Source organism: Melitaea cinxia, chromosome 1 (genome assembly GCF_905220565.1).
Source record: "Melitaea cinxia chromosome 1, ilMelCinx1.1, whole genome shotgun sequence".
Classification (NCBI taxonomy): domain Eukaryota; kingdom Metazoa; phylum Arthropoda; class Insecta; order Lepidoptera; family Nymphalidae; genus Melitaea; species Melitaea cinxia.
The window spans coordinates 3,380,225-3,401,142 of NC_059394.1; the positions used below are offsets into that span (position 1 = coordinate 3,380,225).

General features: G+C 32.3%; 1 protein-coding gene across 1 annotated transcript; it reads left to right on the top strand.

Annotated features, from left to right (window-relative positions):
• Nucleotides 1–1,778: 1,778 nt before the first annotated feature.
• Nucleotides 1,779–20,899, top strand: LOC123655379 (probable peroxisomal acyl-coenzyme A oxidase 1). The gene is made up of 13 exons (XM_045591196.1): nt 1,779–2,121; nt 2,833–2,992; nt 3,986–4,154; nt 4,913–5,036; nt 5,345–5,589; nt 6,089–6,249; nt 6,416–6,578; nt 7,456–7,646; nt 8,140–8,283; nt 8,875–8,980; nt 9,521–9,673; nt 20,139–20,255; nt 20,551–20,899. The coding sequence occupies exons 1-13, from the start codon at nt 1,998–2,000 to the stop codon at nt 20,692–20,694; spliced, it is 2,001 nt and encodes a 666-aa protein (XP_045447152.1). The 5' UTR covers nt 1,779–1,997; the 3' UTR covers nt 20,695–20,899.
• Nucleotides 20,900–20,918: the final 19 nt, after the last annotated feature.

Consider the following 20,918-nt stretch of genomic DNA (forward strand, 5'->3'; position numbering starts at 1 on the left):
CATTTCATGGTCATATTGTTGCATTTTTTGTCTTTTATATGATTTTAAATTTTAAAAGAGTACCAAGAGTTTTTTCCTCTAGCTTATTTTTTCTTTGGGCCTACACTAGGGAAATTACTTTATTTTATTTATTGTAATATTTAATGAAGCCTACCCAACCCTTCTGCTCAGCGTGGTGACTAAGGGGGGAAAATCTGCTTGCAGTGGACTGTAATAGGCTGAAATGATGATATATATGGAACATAACAAGAAAAAAAAGTAAATAAGTACAAGAGGCTGCCTTACCGCCAATGCGCGATCTATTCCTTGCAACCTTAGAGTAGAGGAAATGATATACTATATTAAGGGTGTAGGTGTAGATACATAGAAAGAATGAATAAATATATGAAAAATCAATAAATAGGTACAAATATATATAATACATACAAATTTATACTTACTAGATATATAAACAAATTTACTGATAAATAAGCAAATGTTGATAAACAATGATTATGATGTGATTAAAAATTACTAAGGGAGATTACATTAATTACATTTGAAGGCAATGTTGTCTAATCGATAGAGGCAAGAATTCCAAAATCGGACTGCTTGAACAGTAAAGAATTTCGAGTACAAAGTGAGTGAAGAGAAAATTGTCAGGTTTAAGAGAATCACCAAGATATTTAAAACGCTCTTTTAAGTAAGACGAAGTAGCATTATTAAATAATATGCATTATAATAAAATAATAATGTGCGTATTCCCACGAATTTGGAGTCACATGAGTTTTTTGCAAAAATCGGAATTGTGATCATATTTACTAATGCCAATATAAACGAAATAGTTTGGATATTCGAAGACTGACGCGCGGACTGGTGGAGCAGTGCGGTTAATTGTAGTTTAACTAATTAGTTCAGAATAAGTAACAAATCAGTGCACGACACGTATTTTTAATTTTCTATTTTATTTTAAGTGATAAGTGAAAAGTGCTCTTACTGATATTTGTCTCGTGTAGTGATTTTTATTAATTTCGAAATGAGCTGTTATCTATTATTGTTTTTTGGGAAAGTATTTATTAATATTACAATTTATTAAATTATTATGTACCTACAGGTACATAAAAAATTAATTAAGTATTTAATTAATTTAATAAGTGACAAGTGCTCTTTCTGATATTTGTCTTGTGTAGTGATTTTTATTAATCTCGAAAAAAGCTGTTATCTATTATTGTTTTTCTGGAAAGTATTTATTAATATTACAATTAATTAAATTATTATGTACCTACAGGTACATAAAAAAATAATTAAGTATTTAATTAATTTAATAAGTGACAAGTGCTTTTACTGATATTTGTATTGTGTAGTGATTTTTATTAATTTCGAAATGAGCTGTTATACATTATTGTTTTTTGTAACAGTTTTCATTAATATTATAATTTATTAATTAAAATTGTATACTACAATACTTAACTTTTATATGACTACAATACTGTCTTAAGGCACCTGTAGCTACATAATAATTTAATTAAGTATTTAAATTTAAATAATTTAAAATAGAATAGTACATTTGAAAGTAGGTATTTTTTTATTGACTACTATCTTAAAGGAATATTTATAAAGTTTATCTATAAAAGATAAATGATAATAGCACTAATTTTTATATCTTCACTTCATATGTGTGAGATAGTTCTCAATCGACACATTTTAAGTTGACAATAACTCCTAAAATTATATAAGAGCTAGCACTATTACTTAACAACACACTACTAAAAAATGTATAAAATATAAACGCCGCACATTCATCGTTACGTCATATGCTTACAGTGTATGATACATACATTTTAAACAAAATTGTGAACAACGAACAAACCATTATTATCTTTATTACGTTATTTAATTTTATCTGACACAATTGTCACATATCTTCGTTTATATACCTACACGTATAAGACATAATAATAATCAGTAAACGACGCGTAGTTGTATGGTTGTTTCTTGTTACGCAAAGTGAAAGCACAATGGCGCCAACGAAAGTGAACATCGATTTGCAGAACGAGAGAAATAAGTGTACTTTTAATGTGGAAGAATTAACTAATTTCTTAGACGAGGGACCACAAAACACAAAAAATAGAAGAGAACTCGGTAAGGTTATAATTTTTTTTTTTATTAAGATGGTGTTGCTATCAGATTTTTTTTAATGTTTTAAAGTAAAACTTTTCGATTTTTTCATGTATAATTTTTATACTATAATATTTATAGTAAAATTTAAGGTATAATACAATAGGATAAAAGATTGATTGCAAGTAGGACACAAAATGTTTTGACATAACTATGTTTTGACAGATTTTTTTTTATTAAAGTGTATAGTGCCTCATAAACCTTATAGCAATAATTATTGATTTTGTGATTTCTCTTTATAAAATCACTGTAGGCGCCGCTATTATTAAGATTTAAAGTTGCTTCAACTATGAGTTTTTTTTCGTTTGCCACCACATTTATGTATGTAAAACTTGTTGTAAACCTAAATTGTAAGTTTATTAAATGCAAATAAAAACGATAATGTGCTTGTATATAAAATTCTATTTAACATGTATTTCCAATTCTACAATTTGTGTATAATTCTGTAGAGATATGTATTTTTTTGTGTAAATTTTGTCTAACAAAATAGACATAATGACCCATGCAGTAACACTCCCACGGGTATCTGTATTTCTATTAAAATATTTGTTTCTGGTTTTGAGCATATATAGTCGTCATTGCTTGTGTTTTAGTTTATTACACCTCAAACCTTTTTGTTATTTTGTGCACAATTATGTACCTGCTAGCCAACTCTCATGACAACATTTTTTTTAGAGAAGAAAATACTGAGTATAAAAGGTATTCGAGATGAGATTCCCGAAGAATACCTTAGTCATAAGGAGAAATACGAGAACGCAGTGCGAAAATCTGTTTTATTATACAAAGCTATAAAAGATAATAATGACAAAAATACGCCTCTCGAGGAAAAGATCAGGTAAGAGCATTTCTCTAACTATTATAATATTAGTATCAAATTATTTGGAAGCGTATTTGGAGGCTTAACTAGACTAACTAGGAGACAAACTCAATATATGGGTACTAATAAGTACCATGATAAGTTAAATACTACTGCCCTCAAGTAATGTAGTGTTCATTTGGTAAGTTACTAACCCTTACTAGGGGGCGCTTGTGATCCTGGGGATGCGCAGTCTTAACATCAAAGGTAGGGTCGGCAAAGTGCTTGTGGTACTTCTTATCATAACCGTCTGTAGGCTAAGGAAACCGTTTACCATCAGGTGGACGGTACGCTTATTTGCCATTTTAGTGGTATGAAAATGGAGCCATCCTATCAGAAGGTTTTTGTTCTACAGTGGGATATTAAGTACATAGCCATAGAAAAAATATAATAAATTTTTACCGTACCGTACCGTAGTAGTGCGTGTACCGTGTATCTATCTAAACACTGGCAGTTGCGGATTTTCTAGCGTGGAATGAATTTTTGTTTTTCTACAAAAATTTCTTTCCGGTTTAGGTATGTTGCGGGTCTCACATTGCTTCGGGGAGTGCGTTAAACTGTCGGTCCCGGTTGTTATCATAGACACCTGATAGCGATCATTACTCATCATCATTACAGCCTATACAGTCCACTGCTGGACATAGGCCTCCACAAGTTCGCGCCAAAAATGCGTGAACTCATGTGTGTTGCCCATAGTCACCACGCTGGGCAGGCGGGTTGGTGACCGCAGGGCTGGCTTTGTCGCACCGAAGACGCTGTTGCCCGTCTTCGGCCTGTGTATTTCAAAGCAAGTAGTTGGATGGTTGGATGGTTACTCATAGTAGGGAGTATATCCGCCAACCTACAGTGGAAGGTAGTGGTGGTTAGGCTCTGGATCTTCTCCTACATGGAGAAAGAAACATATACCTAGGAGTTGGATGTTACTGGCGGAATTAATCAATCATATATAATATGTAATATAATATATTTCAGAGCCAGCTTTCGGAATGTCATATCAAGTGCCATATTTAAAGATAATTCACCTTTCATGCTCCACAACGCAATGTTTTTGACAGCTATTCTTGGCCAGGCTAATGATGAGCAGAGGGAGTATTGGTTGAAAAGAGCCGAAAATTATGAGATTTTGGGAACTTATGCTCAGGTATCGTATATTTGAAATATTTTTTATTAATTATAAGTAATATTTGCTGAGTGAGAAATTTATTGATCGAAAGCACTATTAGCGGGCTCAGCGAATTGCCTCATGTGACAAAATAGCATTTTTGTACGAAATATGAATAGCTCTGTAATGTAATCAGGCGTTGTGGCATTCGATAAACAGTGTCGAGATTTTGTTTTATTGCGATGATTTTTTATTGCTGCTAAAACATAGCTACTTTTTGGAAATATTTTTAGTGTTGCTCTGTGTCAATGAACTTAACGTAGAATTACCGTTATATTGTCCTTCTTTGAGTAATGCCTCAGCAAATCATGTACTACAAATATCTTCAACTACACTTGATACGTTATTATTAAAATATGTTGATTTACTAATAGAGAGCACAAATAAAAGAATACTAGAAAAATATGTCACTGATTTGTGATCCAAAAATCCTACTTCAATTTTTCGAGGGCGTAATATTTTACGTATTTTTATTTACTATAGCTAGGCTGTGATACATTTCTCAAAGCCGCGATTTGGTGTAATAAACTTAGAGTATTATAAGTAATTAGAATATTTAGTATGATTATACTGTTGTACTTTTACGTATTCTCAGAGGCGACAAACCTAGCATATAGCACTTATTTCGCGTACCATAATTAATTAGAAAAAATGTCTTACAAACTGTGTGATTGTAATGTAGCTTCGGGTCATTTTTTATGTACACAAAATTTATTCATATGGCTTTATAATTTCAGACAGAACTAGGTCACGGCACTTTTCTTCGTGGTTTAGAAACACAAGCAACGTATGACTCCAATACCGAAGAGTTCATCCTGCACAGTCCTTCAATAACAGCTTACAAATGGTGGCCTGGTGGTTGTAAGTAGAAAATAGCTCAAATCATTTGTAGAAAAATGTCCTTGCACAAAGGCGTTAAACCATAAAATTAAGAAAATTACCTTTTTTGTCTGAAAGTAAAAAAATTATAAATGGTCAACCATTTCTGTATTTGCTTTGATCTATCCGTATTCAAGGTTTGATTTATCTAATGTCAATCAAGCGGCATTGCTTAAAATTGCTGAGAAACTTTTATTATAAATTAACATAAAACATTCTTCTTCACTTTCATTCTTATCGAATGAAATTCGACTAAGTGTAAAAAAATAATTGTGCCTTTTAATTTTTAGTGGCGCATACAGCAAATTACTGTATGATTATGGCGCAGCTGTACATTAAAGACAAAAATTATGGACTTCAACCATTTATGGTGCAAATCAGAGATGAAGAAACTCACATGCCTCTGCCAGGCATTCATGTGGGAGAAATTGGACCCAAGCTTGGTTTTAATACTGTCAATAATGGTTTTCTTGGGTTCAATCATGCCAGGATTCCAAGAAATTGGATGATGATGAAAAATGCACAAGTGTTAAAGGTAAAATAAAGAATGGATAGTTTTGATAAAATGTTGTTATTCATAATCGCGATATTATTAAAAAACTTAATACATTGAAAAAAATTAGTAATGATTAAAAAAGAGAGAGTTAATTAAAGTAAATTAAAGTAACATAAATTAATTAAAAAGTAAATTAAAGCCCTATAACATACTTCTCGTCCATAAACAAAATTGTCGAATAATATGTATTAGAACACATAAATAGTTTCTACAGAAAAAATGATGTAAACAATCAAAATCAGTTTGGATTTCAGTCGGGTAAAAGCACTTCATCTCTTTTGTCAAGGTTTATTGACGAAATCAACAAACATCTTAATGACAAAAAAATTATCTTAGCTCTCTTTATTTTTATTAACGATAATAAATAATAATAATAATAATATAGACTTAGTGTAATGTTTGTATTGAAATAGATTTGTAAATTTAAAACATTTTGGATTCAGTCGCTTATAATCTATTCGATTATTTTTTTTTCTAGGATGGTACATTCAAAGCTTCTCCAAATAGTAAGTTGGTTTACGGTACAATGGTATATGTGCGCGTTACAATCCTAAATACTGCATCTATTTATCTAGCCAAGGCAGTAACCATTGCAATACGCTATGCAGCCATCAGAAGACAATCGCAATTAAAAAATGGGTATTTTTTTTTTCAAAATTTTTGTTAGAATATATAGGTGTAATAACCAAATACATTTAATAAAACCATATAGGTACGCTACCATTTATAAGCTACAGTCAAATAGAAGCACCTCTTATTATCATTAGGTGAAAGTCAAAATATTCCTTTATTCATGTTTTTATAGGGAGCCTGAACCTCAAATATTGGACTATGTGACCCAGCAACATAAATTAATAATAGCGATTGCAACAGCTCACGCTTATCATTTCACTGTGCGATGGCTTTGGGATCTTTACGTCAAAGTTAACAAAGAACTTGGTCGAGGACAGTTGGATAATTTGCCTGAGGTTAGATTGTCTAAATCATTGTTGAGTTTGTTTTAATGCCCACAATCATTATCGTGTAAAACCCAATCTTGAGGTTTGAACTTTGTCTTTTAATATTATTTTATTGCGGCAAGGCATATCAAGAAATGACGACGCGTTGACGCAACGGTCACAGCACTAGTTTGTGGCTGTTGTGCTGGCGTTTGCGGATTTGATCCCCACACAAAACAAACATTTGTATTGGTCTTTGGGTCTCCCCACCGTGTCTGGGAGAGCACGTTAATCCGTCGGTCCCGGTTGTTATCATGTACACCTGATAGCGATCGTTACTCATAGTGGGGAACATATCCGCCAATCTGCATTGGAGCAGTGTGCTGGATTAAGCTCTAATCCTTCTCCTACACGGGGAAAGAGGCCTATACCCAGCAGTGGGATATTACAGGCTGAAGCGAATGTCAAGAAATATTATGCTTGATATTTGAAGCAACTTGATTGGGGAACCATCACAAGAACTTTATGAGGAAGCACCTTAAGAAGTACGCAGCTAAATAATGCTACTGTCAAGCTCTGCTGTGGTCCTGTTGTGAGTAAGGTAGTCAGAAATCTTGGGTGAAGTCAGGGCAAGGGTCAGCAACGCGCTTACAATACTCTTATTAAATTACGATATTGAAGGCATCCATACGATATGGTAACTGCTTACCATCAGGTAAACTGTAAGCTTGTTTGCAACATATATATGTAGTATAGAAAAAAGGTTACCTAAAGTATAAATAACAGTTGTAAGAGATCTATTATCAATATATTCCGTTAAGTTTCTTTGAGTTTTACGGTATGAATACACAAAAATTTTTTGCTTATTTGTAATAATTAAAAATTTATTTTTACATGCTTTTCGTAGATGCATTCATTAGCTTGTGCACTGAAAGTCATCAGTTCTGCGGACTGCACGGCGCTGATAGAGAAGTGTCGTATGGCGTGCGGTGGTCACGGTTACATGTTGTCGTCTTGCCTTCCTTTCCTCTATGGAGTCTCAACAGCTACCTGCACTTACGAAGGAGAAAATACCGTGTTGCTATTGCAGACTGCTAGGTGAATTCAATATGAACCTATAAAAGTTAAAAGATGTAATACCTTTACAAGCTCTTCTATTTTGTTGTTATCGCTAACTGGTGACATACTATTAATATTTTTTATTTTGACTAGAGGCTATCGAACGCCGTGAATTGCAGAAAGCAAACTCATTAAAAAGTGCGTCAACAGTTGTTACTAGTTAAAAGTCGATTGTGTTTTTAAATTCTCGCGATAATTCGGAATTAAAACTTATAACCCTCAATTACCATGCATAATTTAATTTTGTAAATACCAACAGAGCGTACTACATAGTGTATTTGTATTATTAGAGTTATTAAGTTGTAGTATTCAAGAATATTATCACAGACAACGAAGAATTTATCTTTGATATTATGGGAGGCACGTATAAATATTGCTGACATCACACTCTAAATTTGAATAAACATAATGTAAAACGAAAGAAAAGGACTGAAATGGAGGTTTATAATACTGGTATGATTTCAATTTTCAGATCCTTGTTTAAAGCATGGGGTCAAGCCCTAAAAGGTCAACCATTAAGTCCCTCTATGGCTTATCTTGCTGATAAATCGCCGTCGTCGACATTTGATGGAACACTTGATGGAATAATTAAAAGTTTCCAGGTTGTAGCTAAAGGGTAAGTAATGTCAACGTTTTACTCTAAAGGGTAATTTTTAATTTAGAATTAATTAATTTTAATTTTTATTTGTTATTTCTAGTACTGAAATTGTGAAATTATTTACCAGTTCCTTGATCCTGAGGCTTGTTTGGTTACTCTTAAGATATATTTTAATAGAAAAGAAATCATAATTCTAATAGGTAACCGTTAACTTAATCATAACATACTAATTCGTATTATTTCGTTAATTTTATCTATTTCATTGGCTACTTCAATTTTCATCTCGCCTTATATTTTTCTAGCTTTTACATGCATGAATTTTTTTAAATAAAAAGTATCCTATTTTACTTTTAATACCTCCAAGAATATGTGTACAAAGTTTCATGATTATCGGTTGAATAGTTTTCGCGTGAAAGCGTAACAAACAAACTTACATTCACATTTATAATATTAGTAGGGATTATTCCCTCAAAACTTTTTCTTCCTTTCAAAATATATCTGGTAAGTTTGGATTACAAAAAACAAAAAAAAAAAAACAAAAAACAGTTGATTAAGTATTATTATTAAGGCCAAATAACAAAAAAAGGTAATTGTATATCATATTTGCAGTAAGCTATCAGCAAGCGTGTCGTCTTTCGAACAGTACCTGGCATCTGGACTGGATCCAGAAGACGCCTGGAACAAAGCTTCCATCCAATTAACAAACGCAGCTGAGGTAAGAGAACTATATTGACATTTTCTATTTTAAAATTTTTGTGTATAATACGACGACACGTCGGCGCAACGGCACTGGGTTGTGGCTGTTGCGCTGGTAGTTACGGGTTTGATCCCCGTACATGACGAACATTTGTATTGGCCATACAGATGTTTGCCGTGGTCTGGGTATTAAAGTAGTCTATATGGGTCTCCCACCGTGCCTCGGAGAGCACGTTAAGCTGTCGGTTCCGGTTGTTATCATGTACTCTGATAGAGATCGCTACTCATAGTAGGGAATATATCCGCCAACCCGCATTGGAGCAGCGTGGTGGATTAAGCTTTGTTCCCTTTCCTACATGGGAAAAGAGGCCTATGCCAAAAAAATAGTAATTAAGGTTTTGAATGATGTCCAAAGTGTTGAATATAAAGCAGTAAAATTTTCAAGAAGATCGATAAAGTAGTGCGGTTTATCAAACTTTATTTCTAAATTTTTCTTAAACAACTTAATTCACTGTAATTATGTTCCAGAAGGGATTTTCATAGCCTTATCTTGTTTCAGGCACACGCTAGAGTACTCGTTCTGACAGCTTACAAAACAGAAGTAGAAAGAAAAACTGTCACACTTTCACCACCATTAAAAACAGTTTTACATCAACTTCTGGAACTCTACTTCATCTTCTGGACTTTGGAAAAGATGGGAGATTTATTACTGGTGAGTAGCACTCTGAATATTAAAGATGTCTAAATCTTATTTAACCGTAGGTTTTTTATTTTTCACGAAATTAAGATTTATGCCAAAAAACATCGAACTACGAGTATTTTAATGCGTATCAGTTATTAAATATACAAATAATACAACGTAAGTAGACAAAAAAATTAACAAACGCAGTAGTCGTCACTACGATTTTCGAGGGTTTCCCTCGATTGCTCTGGGATTCCATTATCAGATCCTGGTTTCCTTATCATGGTACTACACTTGAGATACCCCCTTTCCAACAGAAAGAGAATTATCAAAATCGGTTCATAAACGACAAAGTTATATATATATACATACACACGATATATATATATATATATATATATATATATATACACGATCGAATTGAGTAACCTCCTCCTTTTTAGAAGTAGGTTAAAAAAGAGTAGGTGACAATGTTTTTTAACTGTGTTACATTTTTTGACTTATTTTAACTTTTTGAATACATGATTTGGTGGTGTTTAGTAATATTCAAGTTTAAATATTTGGACTGTATGTAGTATAAGGAGAGTTATAAATATTTATATTTGTAAAATTTTATTTATTTGAATTATTTAAATCGACCCAATGAGTTGTCTATCACTGTGCATACTTCTTTCTATTTAATCTGGCTTTATATAACAAATACATACATATCACTTGAAGTATAAATCCAAAAATAGAAACGGAATTTCATTTTCATAAACTTTGTTTTTAGAAAATCTTAAATATAATCGGGTTATTCTTTATCCTACCTATGCCTAACGAACAAAATGATTGATGTTATAATAATGGTAAAATAAAATTTAATTTAATTAAAAAAATCAAATATTTTTTTTAAAGATTTTTAAATGGATTCTTGTAAGTTTATTAGTTTGCTATTAACGGTTATAATCATAAAATATTTTATAGTCCTGTTTGCAGAGAATTACTTGAGATTTATACTCTTGATTCGATCAAATCGCCCATTTCAGGTTTCCGGTGATCCTTTTAATCAATTTATTGCTCCGATTTGCATAATATTTCGACGATGTTGATGTTAATATATATATTATACTAGCTGTGCCCACAACTTCGTCCGCGTGGATTTTAACAAAATAGTTATTGTTCTGTTCGCTGTTATAATTTAAAAAAAAAGTAAAATAAAAGTAGCATAATTTACTCCTTATTACCTTAGCTAACAGTGAGTCCCGCTGAAATCGGTTGAAGCGTTTCAGAGATTAGCCGGAACAAACAAACAGACAGACAGACAGACAAAAATTATAAAAAATGCTATTTTGGTATATGTAATGTGTGTACACATATGAATTTAGTAAGGTAGTATCAATTATTTTAATATTACAAACAGACACTCCAATTTTATTTATTCGTGTAGATTTTCAAATGTTGTTTGCGCTTATTCTAATCATCAAAACACCGTTTAATTAAGTTTCTAAACTGATGGTGTTGCCGTGTCCACCGTATTGACACTTATAGTAATTTAAAAAAATATTGCCAAAAATCTACATATAAATAAAAATTATGATGATCGCCTTAATATATGTACACACATAACTTCCGAGTGACTACAAAAAATTGTTTTTTTTTGGTTCAGTTTTGTAGCAACAACGTTTGGACGTCGGGACAGTTACTTGAGTATATTTGTCAATGATTGTTCAGTTATTTATTACGTATTAATTTGTATAATAGAACCTGTTTGTCAGTTCTGAGTTGTTAGGCTTTATATATATATACACGGTCGAATCGAGTAACGTCCTCCTTTTTTTAAGTCGGTTAAAATGTTCCTAAGTTGTTAATGTTATATGGATAACTTTAGTGTAGGACTGGCATGTGGCATAAAAAGTCCATAAATAAAGATAATAAAAAAAGAAAATGGCTAATTAAATTCGCCCATTGTACTCGTATATTCTACAATTTGGAACTGATGACTATGTTTAATAATGTATTTGTGATGTAAAATAAAGTATAAATAAATAATCGATGCATATGTATGTACACTTGTCTTTGAATTTTTCGTATGTTTCGACATAATATAATTGTGTTTGCAGGCAAACGAAGAAAAACCGACTTCAATTATATCGACAAGTAATATAACGTAGGTAGACGAAAAAATAGTCAAGTGAATACGCATTATCAAAGATTACTCCAAAAGTTGTAATCAGATCTCGATGAAATTTAAATGTGACCACATGATAAACATCGGTTTTCGATTAAGTTAAAAATCATCAAAATCGGTACACCCAGTAAAAAGTTATGCGGATTTTCGAGAGTTTCCCTCGATTTCTCTGGGATCCCATCATCAGATCCTGGTTTCCTTATAATGGTATCAAACTAGAGATATCTCCTTTCCAACGAAATCGAAACTCGTGGAATTGAGTAACCTCCTCCTTTTTTTGAAATCGGTTAAAAATAATTATAAACTTTATTGTACACTAAAAACAGAAATATTACAAAGCAAAGAATAATTTCAAAAAAATAATACAAATGTACTCATATCCTATATGACGCAGGATCAAGTTTTTGCTTTGATTTACTTGTCATAATTATTTTGTTAATTTTTTACTTAAATTGAGTCACTTTCCAAAATTATTTAAATAGCTTTTATGACCCAAATGAGCCTATAAGGATTTCCGCTACTTAATTATTCAAACTTAGTTTGTTATCTACAATCGGTTGTTGGGCAGTTTTGACATCATATATATGAATCGGCTTTCGACAAATATACATAAATGAATACATAACATATTGTTTTGAACAAAGTAATAAGAATTTATCGGATCTACCGGTTCCATTTAAAACTGAACTATGTCGATTTGTGGCGATTATATATTTTACATGCCTATTACGCAAAACTACGAATATTTAACCGACTTCCAAAAAAGGAGGAGGTTCTCAATTCGACTGTATTTTTTTTTTTTTTTTTTTTTTTTTATGTATGTTACATCAGAACTTTTGACCGGGTAGACTGATTTCGACAAATTTTGTTTTAATCGAAAGGTGGTGTATGCCAATTGGTCCCATTTAAATTTATTTGAGATCTAACAACTACTTTTCGAGTTATATCTAATAATGCGTTTTTACTTGACGCTTTTTTCGTCGACCTACGTTGTATTATACTGCATAACTTTCTACTGAATGTACCGATTTTGATAATTCTTTTTTTGTTGGAAAGGAGATATCCCTAGTTTAGTACCATGATAAGGAAACCAGGATCTGATGATGGGATCCCAGAGGAATCGAGGGAAACTCTTGAAAATCCACAATAACTTTTTACTGGGTGTACCGATTTTGATAATTCTTTTTTTGTTGGAAAGAAAATATCCCTAGTTTAGTACCATGATAAGAAAACCAGGATCTGATGATGGGATCCCAGAGAAATCGAGGGAATCTCTCGAAAATCCGTAATAACTTTTTACTGGGTGTACCGATTTTGATCATTTTTAATTTAATCGAAAGATGATGTTTATCATGTGGTCACATATAAATTTTGTCGAGATCTGATAACTACTTTTTGAGTAATCTTTGATAACGCGTAGTTGCTTGACTATTTTTTCGTCGATCTACGTTATATTACTTGTCGATGTAATTGAAGTCGGTTTTTTTTTTCGTTTGCAAGCAAACACAATTATTAGTCTAGTAAACTTAAACGTATGAACCAAGACAAAAAGAAAATATTATTTTGTATATTGCAGAGTTTTTTAAAAGTTGGATTAAAAAAAATATTTCCTAACTATATTTATAGCTTAGCGATTACAAACTTTCTTATAAATCGCTACAGCCTGTAATATGCCACTAGGAGGTAGGTGAAGGATCAGAGCTTAATCCACCACGCTGTTCCAACGCGTTCTTATAAATACATAATGTGAATTATGAATCATTATCATACAGTTATAAGTTATAGATGAGTTCATAATTTATCAGATTTATGACAAGTCACCATCTGTTAATTAATTTATAATTTTGAAATGAAATTCTAAATCGATTTGCATCCTGAATTTGATTAAAAAAAATTAATATTAGTTTCTCTTATTTATTGTCGTTAATAAATAACATAATCTTAAGGAAAGCAGTATCGTTTTCTATTAATATAACTTTTAATATATTATTCAGAATTCATGAATCGTTGATTAGTAACATCAAGTTGAAAAAACTAATTAATATTTAGTGGCTTTTAAATATTCGTATTTATGTATTTACAAATCTTGTTTCCAGGCGACATTACGAAAAAAAAAAAACGTTGATCGTTCCTAATTTGTTTGTAAATATGTAGTAGTTAAAAGAATAGTTAACATTTTTAGACAAGCGCTCTCCAACCAAGACCTTATCTCTGCTTTCTATCAGACAAGTTTGTCCTAAGGCGTTGGCCTAAAGGGGGTGATAGACGTGCGAGTAAGTTCGCAAACTTGTGGCTCGACGACCTTTTTCGCCAGTGTGTTACCCTAAGTACGCGTACCTTAAAACCGCCGAGTAAGTTCGTTGGCAATCCGACAAGTTTGAAATTTTGCTCGTAACCCGCCTGCGCTCGTGCGCGTGGCAGCACTGCGAGCCTCGAGCCATCAATTTTAATCGACTTCCAAAAAAGTAGGAGGCTCTCAACTCGATTCAGAACCTTAAGACTTTTGACTGGGTGGACCGATTTCCATGATTTTTGTTTTAATAAAAAGGTTTTGTATGTCGTGTGTTCCCATTTAAATTTGATTGCGATCTAATAAGTAGTTTTTGGGTTATATTTAATAATGCGTATTTACGTGACTGTTTTGTCGTCTAACTACGAGGTTGTTACTTGTCGATGTAATTGAAGTCGGTTTTTTTCTAAACACAATTATGTTTCGCTAGTCCGTGGATGAGCAACGCTTGTCGTGTATTTGTAATTTTTATTACTTTTGATTGAGAAATTACTCCAAATGAATTATTTCAGACGTTCGTCTTTTTTTTGGTTTTTAAAATGTAATACGATATAATTCCTAACAACACAAAGCTTCTTCTGTCGACGACATCGCAATACAGAATGAGTAAGCTTCACGTGTGTCACCGACGTCGAGCCGAGTGAGTTCGCGATCTTAAAAAACCGCGTACTTTAAGTTCGCACGTCTATCACCCCCTTTATATTATGTGTTTGTAGATCATACTTTATATTTCCTACAAATTAAAACATTCGGATTTTAAATTAATGCACTGCAATTGATTTTGTATGTAAATATTATATATGCCTTTTTGAGTACAACATTTGAAACATTGAGGTAGGGCACAGTTGGAGATTATACTGCTCAAAATCTGGAGTCGTTCGTTTGGGGAAGCGTTCTCAACCTTATAGAAGATCACAAAACACTGTTCTCAAGTAGTGTTGTGTTCCTGACTTCCTGTTGAGTAAGGTGGATAGAATTCGTGGGGAAGGTCGGGGTAGGATCGGCAACGCCCTTGCGAGGCTTATATTGTTGCAGATGTCTACAGGCTACGGTAACCGTTTACTATCACTTGGTCGCTTGTTTGCCGCCCTAATCATACAGAACATCACTTAATTTCATTTATTTTTTACTGCAATAAAACGCAAAAATAATACTACATTTTACATATAATGTTTATGAACGAAACGAATGAGTTATTGTAAATATTTTGTTAAGATGTTTATGTAATATCGCGTACCTACTTCAGAAGTTAACTGTCTGATTTCAACAATATTTTTGTGGCTGCATAAACGCCTATTTATTGAATAAGGAAATAAAGCTAGAAGCGTTAGCATTCCGAACTCACGTATGAATAAATATCAATATTGGAAAGAGGCAGATAGTGATTCGATAAGTATTTATTTTTATATTTTTATAGCGAAAACAATAACATCGGTGTATTGTTTACGATAATTTTTATCGCTAACAATTTAACAATGTAAATGATTTAAACTAATTTTCGTACCTATAATGAATAGTTATTTAATTTTAGTAATCATATATAAATCAAAGTGAATACATAATATATGTCATGTTATCTTTATCTAATATATAAAATTTTCGTGTGGCGGTGTTTATAGTTTGTGTGAAATTTTGTGTGCATATTGGGTAGGTCTGAGAATCGAACAACATCTATTTTCCATCCCCCTAAATGTTAAGGGTAGTCCACCCCTAAAAATTTATTTTTCTTCTTAGATAAATTATTTATTCTTTATTTTATTATGATTTGGCGTTGAAAAATACATGCAAACCTAAATTTTCACCCTTCTACCACCACCCCTATTTTTAAATAGCGTTTAGCGGCAAGACAACGTTTGCCGAGTCAGCTAGTCTTTAAATAAAAAAATATATAATCAAGATGGTAAATAACTGTTCAAAAAATTTCGACCCGGTTATCTTTGTATGTTGATCGTGAGATATTATCGTGAACAACAAAAGAGGTTTTGATGTCGAGTGTAATAGATGCTTTAAAATAAGTATTTTAATTAATTTCTATTAAAAATAGAATTAATACGGGTTCTGTAAAAACATGAGTAGATTTCATTATATGATGCGTACTTCAATGTCAATGAGAAAATATAAAATAGGTAATCATTTTTTTTAATTTTTTGAACAGTTCATATTGGTTGGGCTGACCAGTTCGTATCATTTCTATGAGCTGGCGCCACTAGAATACAATCCATATCATTTTTAGTTAGTACCAACCTTCAAAAAAACGTGTATAAATTCACAGCTGTCTGATTATAAGTTTGTGAGATACAGCATTTTGAGTGAAGCAACTTTAGTTATTTTGAAATAAATGGGTAAAAGGAATTTCGTGTTTTAATTAATAATTTTTTTTTTTTATGAAAAAAGTGCTGCTGATACCAAAAAGTGGCTTGATGAGTGTTATTCGGACTCTGCGCCGGGCGAAGCAACCATTTGTATGTGGTTTGTTAAATTCCGTACAGGCTTATGAGAACGGAAGACGGTGAAAGCATTGGAGGTCCAAAAGAGAAAAAAATAAAATAAATGATATGAGAGATATTTTGAATAATCAAGCAGAGAAAAGCTTCAAAAACCCAAGCAAATATAGGAGTTGTTTGATCTATGATAGAAAGAACTGAGGTAGGGCACAGCAGGAAATATCCTGCTCGGAATCTGAAATAGTCCTACTGGGGAAGTACCTCGACCTTACAGAAGACCACAGCTAAATAATATTACTTTCAAGCAGTGTTGTGTTCCTATTGTGAATAAGGTGATCAGAGCTCCTGGGGAAATTGGGGGTAGGGTAGGCAACGCGCTTGCGATGCTTCTGGTATTGTAAGCGTCATAAGCTACGGTAATTATTTACCATCACATACGCTTATTTGCCGGCCTAGTTGTATAAAAAAAAAAAATTTAACTATAAAAAGTATTTGAAATATTTACAATACTTTCTTCAAAATATTTTTTAAATTTTCTACCAAAAATAAAAAACAAATGAAATCGGACTACTCGTTCCTAACTTACGCCATATTATTACCAAACATTTGTTGAATTATGGGTTGAAAAATGCAACCGTCGGCGTTCCAGGCGACTACTCGCTCCACTACACTAGAGCGGTTGTTATAGATAGATAGAAAAATATAAAAGTACACATAGTTTTGATGCAATATCGATTATATTATAGATTGCCCTTCAAAAATAATTTTCATTATATATCTAATATACAGAACTGAATGAGTTATTTTGTAATATCATATTACCAAAAGAGTGGATCTAATCTGGTTTTATTTATTTGTATATATAAAACCAATTTGTACATTTTTCGATGCATTTCTATTTGAAACCATTGAATTCATAACCTGTTTTACAAAGATCATAAAATTTTATTACCTTTTATCATAGACGCTGAAATGAGTCGTGGCAAAAAATCGATTTGTCGCGTATCGATATGAGTCATCGGTCTCACGCGAATTATAATTATTGTAATCGATATTATGACAACACTATTTATAGTTCGTCTTTGTGAATGATCACACTCACTGGCATCTGTTTTTATTTTTTAAATATACAAACTGATTTTAATAACATTAAAAATATTTTGATTTGATGCTTTTTTAATTTACATTGAGTCTAGTGTGTTTAGAGTTGGTTTAGAGTCTTTAGAGTCACTACTACTGTCTACATAGAAAGATCATAATTTCTTTTCGTGCATACAGTCGTCCAACGAAATCATGCGGACTATTTGCATGGTACACATAAAAGCGATACAGATTCCAAGTATCCATAGACTCATTTGATAGTTTGATCGATTCAGTTTGTAACATCCAACTGCTGGGCTAGCCCTCTTTCTGAATGTAGGAGCAGGGACTATTTAGTACATAATATGTACAATAATCTCTCAAGATTTAAGACTCATATAGTGCGCATAAAATCGAATTAATATATTTAATTACTTGAATAATAAAAAATATAAATATTATATTCGTAAACAATTCAGAATAAAATTTATAGTTATGTGTATATTTTCATGTTAATTTATTAAAAATTATATTGATAGTTGGATTGGTATGATTGTATAGTCCTCCCCCTCCTCATCCCGTGGGTGTCCTAGAAGCGACTAAGGGATAAAACAGTTCCACTACCACCTTGGAACTTAATAAAGCCAACCGATGGCGAGATAACCATCCAATTGCTGGTTTTGAAATACACAGGTCGAAGACGGGCAGCAGCGTCTTTGTTGCGACAAAGCCAGCCCTGCGGTCACCAACCCGCCTGCCCAGCGTGGTGACTATGGGCAAAACACATGAGTTCACGCCATTTTTGGCTCGAACTTGTGGAGGCCTATGTCTAGTAGTGAACTGCGGTAGGCTGATGTGATGATGATTGTATAGTCAAGGTTCGCTTGAGTACCGCTCGCTTAAAAGGTTTTCAAGTTCCAATTTTTTGTAATAAAATATTTTAATGCTTTTAAATTAGAGTGTATACGTGAGATGTTAGCTGTACTATTAAAATAATGGATCTATATAATCTTGACCTCTGAGATAAGGTCTTTAGTACAGTTATACTAGATACGGGGTCGATGGTCCGTATGGATCACAAAAAAAAAAAACTCCAACTGAGTTTGTTTCGCTTATGAGGCATTAGTATTTGTGACTCACTACGCTACTTTGTCCTTCGCGGTTTCATCTGCGTTGACATTTATGACTACTGCGCTTTACAATAAGCCACACTTTGATGTTTTATAGCATAAGTTATATTTCAAGAATGTGGCTTTAAATAAGGAAAGAAGTCATATAATATAATTATATTTGGTTGGTTGGGTTATATCAGTTTTTTTTTTTATTACAAACGAATCGACAAATATTTTATCGATATTAGTATAGATTGTTATTGATTTATTGGAGCGAAAATGTAAATTAACCGGTAATATAAAGTTGTTTGATCTAGTTTTAAACATATCCTGTTTTATATGACTATTAAAAGAATAGAGTCTTTTATATTATATATGTATTATATTGGTATGCTTTTATATATTTATGTAGGTAGGTAATTTATGGATGCTGGACTTATTAACTGATTTCAAAAAAAAGGAGGGCGTTTCTCAATTCGAACGTATACATATTTTTTATGTGTTCGCGGATAGTTTCCTCGTTTATGAACCGATTTTGATAATTCTTTTTTTGTTAGAAAGGAGATATGCCAAGGGCGGTACCATGATAAGAAAACCAGATGATGAGATGATGATAGCATCCCAGGAATCGAGGGAATCTTTCAAAAATCGCAGTGGCGACTAGTTTGTTTGTTAATTTTTTTCGTCTACTTACGGTATATTACTTGTCGATGTGATTGAAGTCGGTTTTTTTCGTCTATACTGATTGTGAACCAAATTAATTCAATAAACAGTATTCAATAAAAAAATAAAGTCAGTTTAATATAAAAGTATAGTCATCATTGTCAAAGTTTCTTTTAAAGTTTTATTTGTAAGTAAATAAAATGCAATAACGCTATATTTGATATATTTAGTAGCATAGGCTACTATATCCACGTAGGAGAAGGGTTAAAGCTCCACTGCGGGTTTTTAACATCCATGGGCTCTTAAGTAACCATGCGTTTTTTATTTACATTTTTATCGTCAAAACGTTGAGGCGTATTATTTTCAACACTGTATGCTTCAAATTAACCTAATGTTATCAAATTAATATAATACTCCACTGCAGGTTATCGGATATATTCCTTACCATGAATAACGATAGCTAACAGGAGTCTCTGGTAATAATCGCGACCATGACATGCTCTCCGAGGACACGGTGGGAAGATCCACAAAGAAGGACCCATCACCCCACACCGGAAAGAAATATTTGTACAAATACAAAATTCTACACGAGCTGGAATCGAACCCGTTACCGTGGTGATGGTTATGCACGGCAGCATAGATCCGTGTAGTCTGTTCTGCGACATTTCTCCTATAGAATCTTATTACATACAATTACATTTTAAATAATTATATAATATCATTAATTTTTTTACAGTACACGAACTTATCGGAGAAGGACGTTCGTGTGTTACAGAAGAGGTACGAAGATCTTCTTGAGAAAATTCGGCCCAACGCTGTCGGTCTGGTCGATGGTTTCGATTTCAGGGACGAGGTTAGTATGAGGATTTACTCTTGACACTGATTACTATTCACGGGCTTAAATCTTCTCACAAATTATTTGTTTTGATAGAAACACATACAGCAACTTGATTAGATTGTCATGTTTTGGTAGAAGCACGCTATAATCAATTTTCGTTATCATATTCATACAAAATATACTAAATATTAAATATATGAATAATGGAAATAGTTCTACTTTTAACGTTCATGAAGATGTAAAACTAATAAAGGATAATATGTATATATATATATATATATATATATATTTTTCTTGTCTTTTTGTGCAGGTATTGAATTCAACCCTCGGTGCTTACGACGGTCGGGCTTATGAGCGCCTCATGGAGGAAGCTCAAAAAAGTCCTCTGAATGCTGAACCCGTAAACGAATCATTCCACAAATATTTAAAACCTTTCCTACGAGGTAAATTGTAAAAATATATTTAAAATTTTGTACAATTATTCAAGCATAATTGTAATGAAGATTAGAACTAATTTTTCATGTTGAATTTTGAATATTATTTGATAAAGTTTTATTACTACAAGTATTATACAATTTGTTTGTTATTTTCTCAGAGGGATAGTTGTTAATATGTTTATAGTTTTTTGACGAATTAAATAAAATTGTTTATTTTTATTATTATTCGTTTTATTATTCA

What these genes read in the sequence shown, in the direction of transcription:
- LOC123655379 (XM_045591196.1), top strand. Translation starts at nt 1,998, where the DNA reads ATGGCGCCAACGAAAGTGAACATCGATTTGCAGAACGAGAGAAATAAG. An exon ending in CAAATGGTGGCCTGGTGGTT is followed by an intron (nt 5,037 to 5,344) that starts GTAAGTAGAAAA and finishes TTTAATTTTTAG; the next exon opens with TGGCGCATACAGCAAATTAC. An exon ending in GTTTCGATTTCAGGGACGAG is followed by an intron (nt 20,256 to 20,550) that starts GTTAGTATGAGG and finishes CTTTTTGTGCAG; the next exon opens with GTATTGAATTCAACCCTCGG.